General features: G+C 39.0%; 1 protein-coding gene and 1 non-coding gene across 2 annotated transcripts; both read left to right on the top strand.

The window, feature by feature from the left end:
• Window positions 1-1,928: 1,928 nt before the first annotated feature.
• On the top strand, window positions 1,929-8,211 carry LOC111835424 (aurora kinase B-like). The gene is made up of 9 exons (XM_023795724.2): window positions 1,929-2,079; window positions 2,336-2,374; window positions 2,611-2,683; window positions 2,774-2,822; window positions 2,938-3,126; window positions 3,285-3,423; window positions 3,744-3,892; window positions 4,068-4,242; window positions 7,262-8,211. The coding sequence occupies exons 1-9, from the start codon at window positions 2,074-2,076 to the stop codon at window positions 7,433-7,435; spliced, it is 993 nt and encodes a 330-aa protein (XP_023651492.1). The 5' UTR covers window positions 1,929-2,073; the 3' UTR covers window positions 7,436-8,211.
• A 165-nt stretch (window positions 8,212-8,376) lies between these two features.
• trnal-aag (transfer RNA leucine (anticodon AAG)) lies at window positions 8,377-8,458 on the top strand. The gene has a single exon. It is a non-coding gene; the product is annotated as a tRNA-Leu (tRNA).
• Window positions 8,459-9,660: the final 1,202 nt, after the last annotated feature.

Genomic DNA, 9,660 nt, shown 5'->3' with positions numbered 1-9,660 from the left:
TTACTCTCTCATTAAGTGTTATGATTTGATATATTATATACCAATCAACTGTATTTTTAGACTGTTAATCTTACATCAGCAGCAGCAGCAGCCAAATCTCCACATGCATCAAAAGGCAAAAATGTGTATCGTGAGGCAAGCAGACTTTGATGATTTTGAAAAAAAATGAAGAGGCAGAGGAAGGTTATACCTGAGTTTTTCAAAAGCAAACAGACTCTGTGATTACTGTTGCTAGGCGTGTAGTTTTGTTGTCCTCAAGTTTCTGGGTTATAGGTATATAGGTTTCAGTCCCATCGTCGTTATATCTGAATATCTGCATTCACATGTTTTCCCAAGAGGCTTTCCACTCCCACCCACTCCAAAAAATATTTATAGTACTGTAGCTCACAACAGTCTGAAAGCAGACCAGCAAATACAAGGAACGATTATATGTTGCAACTGTTATTGTTATTATTAATATTTTCAACTTTTTGATGTGTTATTGTAAGTTTCCTTTGGGTATTCAGGTTTCCACCTGTAATCCAAAAACAAATGCTTAGGGGGAGTGATGTTTAATAATTGCTGTAATTGTGTTTGTGCGTGTGGTGCAATTGATTGGCATCCCATTTGTGGTGCCTTTTGTCTTGTTCCCCATGTTTCCTGGGATAAGCTCCAGGATTATCAAGAACCTGCGCTGGATAATTATTTATTAGTGATTAGATGGGTTAACAGATTAATATATTTTGGTTGCCATACAAAACAGGCATGGGACTGGATTGCTTGCTCTTCCTGTGCAGAGAAGAGACTATTGCAGGACACTGTGTATTTCACAGTAAGAGGGACCAGCAAAATTACTGCTGATCATCAATAATGGCTTATTCAATAAGGTCTACAGTCATTAAATTGAAACAGCTCTAAAGCCATGTCTGTCATGTTAAATGCCACTGCAAATGTATTTAGGACATAAACACATTACACTATTGAAAGGCAATTGGTATAGATAATACTTTAAAAAAATAAACTATAGGGTTTGTATGTATTGTGGTGATATTAAGTTCTTTTAAATGTTATTAACATAATAAAACAAATTTTATTGTGGTGTTTCTTCCCGGTACATCAGTTTCCTCCCACAGTCCAAAAACATGCTAAGGTTAATTGGAGATGGCAAATTGCCTGTAGGTGCGCATATGTGAGCAAATGGTGTGTGAGAGTGCCCTGCGATAGGTTGGCGCCCCATCCTGGGTTGCTCCCTGCCTTGCCCCCATAGCCTCCAGAATATTCTCCAGACCCTCTGTGACCCTGAATAGGACAAGTGGTTACAAAAAATGGATGGATGGATGTTTTATTTTGCTATTTCATTTGTAACAGATAAGGTTATCAGAAACAGCTTCACCAAATGTCAAGTAAAATAATTATACAGTCATGGATCAAGATAAAAATAGTAATTGCACGCACTGTTGTGATTGTATTAATGATCATTTGAGAATTATCTGATACTATAAGTGTTTGAAACGGAATACACACAACCTGGAGGTTATTGGCTCCATCGTGTGGTGAGAATGACAATTTCTCTATTATTTCTATTTATTGTATGTATAGTATTCTCAATGGTTTAAAATAAGATTTAAAACGACACATAGATTTATTTTATATAAATTAAGCTTTCATTTATCCACTGGCCAGTGGATTTCCTTCCAACAGTCACTTCTCAAATTCACAGTTTTAATATTTAAGAAAATTGACAATTAAAACATTTTATTTATATATTTATTTAAATTGAAATATACCTTGACTACATTTGAAAACTGGATATATGAGTTAATATTTTATTTAAACCTTTAAAGGGTGTTTTTCAAAATGATTAACATGTATCCAGCCAGCCGCAGGGTTTCCTGTGCTTTGCTGGGGTGACGTTTCAGCCAATGAACGCATAGTTTCTTCTTTGCTGTAGCCAATCATCGAGAAGTACTGCGTTTGAAAACGTTAGCGGTGGATTGTCAGTCAGAAGTTTGGCTTGTAACGTTTTGGGGGTTTCTTTTTTTATTGTTATTATTGTTTTCTTTAACATTTGAATAGCTCTCAAGTAACGCCATCATGCAGGTAATTAGTAATGCACATTTAGTTTTATTAGCGTTTGATAGTTAAATGCGAGTTGTGAAAAGTTAAAGCTAAACGAGCACGAAACTAAATGGATGCACTAAATGTGTCTCTTTTATACTTAAAGTGACTTATCCTTTCTTGGGATTCAGATAATTAAAAGTAAAGTACCCATCTTATTAATTGCCTTCTTACATGTTAGTGACGACATTCTTGTCATCCGAGAAACATAATATTGAACATTGATGTATCCAAACAGAATAAAGAGAATCAGGAACCCAAAGGGATCCAGGGAGAGGTAGGCCAACGATATGCGCGCCGGTATCATTTAGTCTTTTTTAGATAGATTGCTTGTGTATTAATAACATTATTGCTAGAATTGTGAACTACTTTGTTTTGGCTCGCCGGGGACACGAATTTCGCTGGTTTGTACAACAGTAGCAAGGTTCCGCATAGAATCGGACCCGTCTGTCTTGTTTTACTGCATCTCGCGGTCATCTTGCATACTGACCGCTTGATTTCCTTTCCTCACAGTTCAAGAAGCCAACGGGAGTGATGGGTCCACAGCGAGTGTTGCGGTACCCGACCATGGCAGCCGGTGAAAAGGGTAAATGCTTATGTATGACTAAGACTCATTATTTTTCTTCACATAATCAATTGCTCATTGTGGCAAGTCAATCTTTTCGTCTTTTCAAAGATCCTGGCTTTGCGGCATCGACTTCTGTTACTGGCACAAACCAAAACATGTGAGTTTCAGTGGAAAAGGGGCTAAAATGCTAAAAGTAACAATGTGCTTATGCTGGAATCATTTAGACCAACTAGAACATAAGTTTACAACAGCTGTTAATTTTCTTATTTCAGAAAGTTTTCTATTAAGAACTTTGACATTGGTCGGCCACTGGGTAAGGGCAAGTTTGGGAATGTCTACCTGGCTCGCGAGCGCAAGCTGAACTTCATTGTGGCGCTGAAGGTTCTGTTCAAGTCCCAGATTGAGAAGGAGGGGGTGGAGCATCAGCTCCGGCGGGAGATTGAGATCCAGTCCCACCTCAGGTTGGCCCATTAAACATTTTTGCCACATGCTTGCTTTGTGACTTGAGAGATTAATTTGTTAAGCAACACGACTCATTTGTATGTGTGTCTGTCTATCCATGTCCATTCATGTTCCCACTTGTAATTTTAATTCTTTTCTCTCCCAATCGCCCCCCCAGACACCCCAACATCCTACGCTTCTATAACTACTTCCATGACCGAACACGGGTGTTCTTGATTCTGGAGTATGCCCCAAGGGGCGAGATGTACAAGGAGCTGCAGCGGTGCGGCCGTTTCGATGACCAGCGCACTGCTACAGTGAGTGGGGGCAGAGGGGAAGGGGGATTGCACGTAGGGAGTAGGGCTATGCGATATCATATCGATATTGCATTGCGCATGTGCAATAATCACCAGGGCTTCAGATGACAGGTGCAACATTTGGCCATTTGTCATCTGAAGCCCTGCTGATTATTGTACATGCGTGATATGATATCGGCCAGCCCTAGTGTGGAGATGCAGATTTTTGTTCCATTCTGGGCATTCCTCAGGTACTGCATTTAATGAGTGAGAGAGAAATGAGCATATGGAACTTAGGAAGCAGATTGACGGTAGTCTTATGTGATGTTAATACTCATCAGTACATGGAGGAGTTGTCCGATGCACTGCAATATTGCCATGAGCAGAAGGTCATTCATCGGGACATCAAGCCTGAAAACCTCCTGCTCGGTTTTCGTGGGGAGCTAAAGATTGCCGATTTCGGTTGGTCGGTCCACGCACCATCCCTGCGGTGAGTGCCCATATCTCTGTCATTAATGGTCTAGGTTAGTTGGGGTTTGTAACAAGACGTCAGAAAGAGATGTCAGTCTCCCACTGTTTTCCATCTCCTGCATTCTTTAAACTAGCCCTGTTTTCTGGGAACATGCTATAGAAAATGGGTGCAAGTCCTGTCTTTCCCCAACCAGGCGGCGAACAATGTGTGGAACACTGGACTACCTTCCACCCGAGATGATTGAGGGGCACACCCACAATGAGAAGGTGGACCTGTGGTGCATCGGCGTGCTTTGTTACGAGTGCTTGGTGGGCAACCCCCCCTTTGAGACCTCCAGCCACACAGAGACCTACAGACGCATCACCAAGGTGAGCATGATACTGGGGAGAGTCTAAAATCTCAGCAAACTTTAGGCAAAGTAGATCCTTTGAGTTCCTTATTTTGAATTTGTCGTCATATTAATGTTACTCAAGTAAAAGTAAATGTCATCTGGTAAAACAGTACTCAAGTAAAAGTGGAAAAAAATATTTAAGTAAAAGTATTATACATTAAATTTTTCATCCTACAATAGTAGCTTATCCTTTTAAATTCCCTCAAGACAGGTTTGAATATCCCAATAAGGAATACTGACGCCCTGTTCACACCTGGTATTAACATGTGTCTCCGCATGCGTCTAGACCAACCATTTGTAATAGAATCTCACTTTCCTGCAACTTACTGAAATAAGCACGTGAATCAGCGGGAGAACATTTTAAACTGAATTTGAGAACACTTCGTTACACAGCGTGTAGTTAGAGTATATGGAATAGTCTTCCTGCTAGTGTAGTGGAAGCTAAAACCCTGGGTTCCTTTAAATCAGAGCTAGATAAGATTTTAACAACTCTGAGCTATTAGTTAAGTTCTCCCCAAACGAGCTTGCCGCCTCTCGTTTGTAAATTTATGTTCTTATGTAATCACTTTCATATGCAGAATCTGCCAAACATTAACAGTAGGAGAAGAAGAAATAAAAAGTTATTGGCACATTCCAGGATAACCAAACTGCTTTAAAATGAATAAATATATCTATAAATGAATGAATGAATAAATATTTCATTAATGTGTCCTTTTATTTTTACATAATTCCATAAAGGGCATTCAATTTCTTAACGTTTACATATGATCTTTAAGTTGTATTTTGTAATAACGTTGTGATTTTCATTAGGCACTCGTAAAATATTATTTCATATAATGCAAATGTAATTTCTTAAATAATTCAAACTATATTTCACAGTAAACTTCAACTTTTCATGTTGTAGACATGCATTTTTTATACCGCGTCAACAAAGTACAAATGCATGTGTTAAAGGTGCTAAGAAGTACTGAGGCAAATATTCCGTTTGAGGGCAAAGGGTTCAGTCTGTAATGCATATGATGACATTTCAGCTTTTAACCATAACCAATGAAGCTCAAAATTTGTGAAAATTTCAATGAAGTAGTTCAGTGTTTTGTCTGATGCTGAATTGTATGTCTGACTTGGAGCAAGTTAAGTAAAAGAAGCGAAGTCGTCCTGGCCGGAGTGGGACTGAATTTTCCGACAGGAAGTTCAAGCCCCAAGACAGCCCAATATAAAGCTATATAAACAATTATCCTACTTTCATAGGTTTTTATTAACAAATGCATGATCTAGGCTGTTGAATGCACATTCTTACCTGCACGCATTAATTTTATGTTCATGTAATTTTTATTGCAGGTGTCACCAACTCCGGTCCTGGAGGGTTACTATCCAGTAGGTTTTCTATCCTACCTGGCTTCTGATGAGCCACACTAGTTCTCAGGTAAATACCAGGAGCAGGTGTGGGTCATCAGAAGCCAGGTAGGATTGAAAACTTACTGGATAGTAGCCCTCCAGGACCGGAGTTGGTGACCCCTGTTTTATTGGCACGTTTCAACAATATCAATAAAGCATGGAGCAGCTTTAACATAAGTAAGCTGCATGAAAGTGTGCATTAAATATATGACCTGTGAAAATTCTAAAATATCAAATCATTTCTTATGCAATTTTTTTTTACCCGAATTTGTGGGGAACATTAATAATGTGCACTTTCACAGCATTTCCATGCAAATGAGTCACGCCAGTCCAATATTAAACCAGCTTCCCAGCAGATTCAAACTTATTTTTTGGTGTTGTAGGGAAAAGATGCATTGTTCACAGCAGTTCACTACACAATGATCAAATCCGACAAATCCAATCTCAAATACCGTTCAGGCATTTAAATGAGTACATACGAACTTCCACTCACACAAGGATGTCTGTTGAGTAGGCGGTCCTTCAATGTGGCCTGGGACACATTTGCGTTCACACTGCTGTAAGAATGTGGCCATGTGTGTCCCGACCACCTCCGAGTGTGGTTTGAGCAATTTGATCTCAATGCATCTTCAATGGGTCTTGGGTACGTTCACACCTGTGATTAGTGCTGTCCATTGCTGATCGCATCACCCAGGACGCATGTTAATACCAGGTGTGAACAGGGCCTGAGTCACATTTTGTTTTTATTCAGAAAAAGCAGTGAAGCTTGCAAGCACAGATTAGCCGAATGGCTTTGATTATTTTTATTTTTTCACAAAATAATCTACAGGCCACATTTCTAAATATTTCACGTGTCGGTACTTTTTTCTAGCTTTGAATGTTGATGAAGTTTAAATATCAAACAAATTTCAGTATCTTAACCAATATTTTGTGCATCTCTGCATATTGTTTGTTCCATCTTAATAAAGAATGTATTGCATAACAGTAAGAAGAAATATTGCTCAACCATCATGAGAGAAAATTGCAGTCTTATTTCTGAGTGAAAAAATCATAATTCATATTTACCCCAGAATCATGCAGGTCCTCTGCATGCAGTAGTATTTATTTTATTATTATTATTATTATTATTATTATTTGGTAAGTAATGATGGTCATGCAGAATGTTCTTAATTTACTCTAAAATAGACATGAGCAAGTAGGTGAGGACCAGTGCAGTTAGTGGTTACGCAGACACAAAATCTTGGCGCTCCAGTCGTTCAACTGCAGAGAACTGCATGTCAACAAGTATGAACAGACCATTAGTGATGCTGATTGATGGTCAGAAATTTAAAGTATATTAACATGCTCCAATGTAACTCAGTTACATGTATTGCAAATTTGACGTTTAGTCAAAGATGCCCACTTATTCAACTGGATGTTTTAGTTTACCTTTTCCAGGAGTACTACAGAAAGCCTGCGTCTGCGACCAGAGTATGTGGTATGCAGAAAAGAGGCATTGTGCGTATTAATTTGAAACGTTCTATAAACATAGCCTCCTGTCCCATTAAATGAAATCAGCCCCAGAGCTGTAGTTAAGTTTACATCTGTGCTCCGCTGGACAGGTGGACCTGAAGTTCCCCAACGTGATTTCAGACGGAGCCCGGGACCTGATCTCCAAGCTGCTACGCCACAGCCCCTCTGCACGACTCTCACTGCAAGGCGTCATGAACCACCCCTGGGTGCGGGCCAACTCCCGCAGAGTCCTCCCTCCTGTTTACACACCCAAGAAGGCCTAGGCTGGATATAGTGCCTGTTCTCTGCTGGAAGCGATGCTGTTTAATCTCAAACTTCAGTCTGGTGTCCTATTGGTTTTCACTGCAGCTCAGTGCTTAATTCTCCCTTCATTGCAATGCTGTTTGAATATAAACCATTGCATAAAATTTATTATTATGCAAAAATTACAACTGAATTTCTAATATCTTGGGTTTTATTTTAAACTATGGTATATATTTATCTGGGACTGACATGGAATGGAGGGGAGAGATTTTTTTGCCTTTTAAATACATTAAGTTTGTACAAATGTTTGTCAATAATTGGTTACATAATTGTTTTAGCTAGTCAGTGTTTCAAGGATTGGTTAATTGGTAAATGATTGTACAAAGGGAAAAAGTGTAAAGACACTAATTTCACAAGTTCATTGACTAATTTTAAATGGTGCTGGAATATTTTGCATGCTAATTTTAGTTATGTAGAAGGAATGGTCCCCCGGATTTGATGATTAAATCAGCAGTTTGATATGCTACTTAGGGGTTCAGTTGCAGTGGAAACCAGTATTCAAAGTGGTGCAGCGGGTACTATGCTTAGAAAAACAAGAAACAATGTGCAGAGGAATAATCTCGGGAAGTTGTGTTGTTAGCAGGAATAACTTTTTTTTAATACATATTTGTCAGTAAATGCGTATTCATGTGTCTAGTATGTGAAGCTCATTGTTGTATATATCCAATTAATGTGGTTGTATGTCAGTTTAACGTTTTATACATGTACTTAACATAAACTGCCATGTGTCAAGAAACCGTCTCGAACTCGTTATGTCATTAAAGTCGACAAGTCTCATTCAGAGCTGTAGTACCACCTAACGTAAATTTATAGTTTTCGGCGACTGAATATGTTTAGTATTGTAGTTTATAAAGTTTTACATTGCACTTTGTTTACATACTTGTTGAGTTACATATGGCGTGGTAGCGTGGCCGAGCGGTCTAAGGCGCTGGATTAAGGCTCCAGTCTCTTCGGGGGCGTGGGTTCGAATCCCACCGCTGCCAGTACTTTTACATATATATGAAAACCGTAGTCCTAGAGTACAAACACTACAAGTATATGGAAACTCAAGGTCCCAATTTTAACTAATAAATTTAATTTGCTGGTTTGTTTTATGGTTGATTATATTTTCTCTGAGTATTCATCCTCGGCTACATCCAGTTTTGATCTGTTTTGAAAAGTTGTGTATTTTTAGTCGATTAACAAGCCAATTATATTGAATTATTTGAAAACATTCAACAGACAAACTGGCTAATTCTGGATGACAAATGACGAAGGGTATCTGTTCATGTGTAAGTTTCGAGCGGTGCTGTTAGCAGATTTCATTAGCAGATCCCAGCAGGTACATTCGGAGGTGGTAGTTGGGGGTGCCTGAGCTCCCGATCCCCTTTGCCTGAACTAATGAAAATCCATCATGTGATGTTACAAATGCTCATTTTTCGATAACCAAAATCTCCTGAGGGGGACCCATCCCCACCCCCGGTTTCCAATAGGAGATGTTTCAAATAGGGAAAGAACCCTTGCAGCTGGGCGTTCTATATACCTAGTAGGCAAAACACCAGTCCACAATTTCATTAAACAGTTATGCGCAGTGACGTGCACAGACATTTTTTAGGGCTAGGTGCTAGAAAAGGTGGTCGTGACTGACCGGGGAGGTGAGGAGTCTCTCTCGGTAAATTTTCGCGATCGGGGAGGAGATTTTGTGTGATTAACCCCTAATGCCCCGCTTCCCGGTGCTCCCACGATCCTGGTAGGATCCTTATCATTCATGCCCAAATCTATACCCTTGAATCTTAAGTTTTGCAAATGGTCTTAATTTCTAATGTAAGAAGATGATTGTCACGACTGGCTATATTTAATTTTCAATTAACCAGAAAGACCCCGCGGTCCTATGTGCAGGCCTTATAGATACTTGGATTAACAGATGTCCATTAAATGACAAATCCATAGGCAGGCATAATACATAAATCTTTTATTCCAGACGCTGGTTTACACATACTTGACTTTATTATATGGAACAAAAATACAATATTGAACATGTTGCTTATTTACCTTTCTTTAGGTCCTGAATTTCTCTTGGAAAAGGTGTAGTACTAAGTGATCAGTTTTCAAAGTATGTCCACATTGAAAGTTTGAGTTATTAGCAAAGATTATCAAAGATGCTGTTAGCAAAGATGTTTTTCTTTTTTTTAACCGAAGGTGCTTT

This window comes from Paramormyrops kingsleyae, chromosome 10, assembly GCF_048594095.1.
Source record: "Paramormyrops kingsleyae isolate MSU_618 chromosome 10, PKINGS_0.4, whole genome shotgun sequence".
Classification (NCBI taxonomy): domain Eukaryota; kingdom Metazoa; phylum Chordata; class Actinopteri; order Osteoglossiformes; family Mormyridae; genus Paramormyrops; species Paramormyrops kingsleyae.
This window is presented reverse-complemented; position numbering and strand designations above follow the sequence as displayed.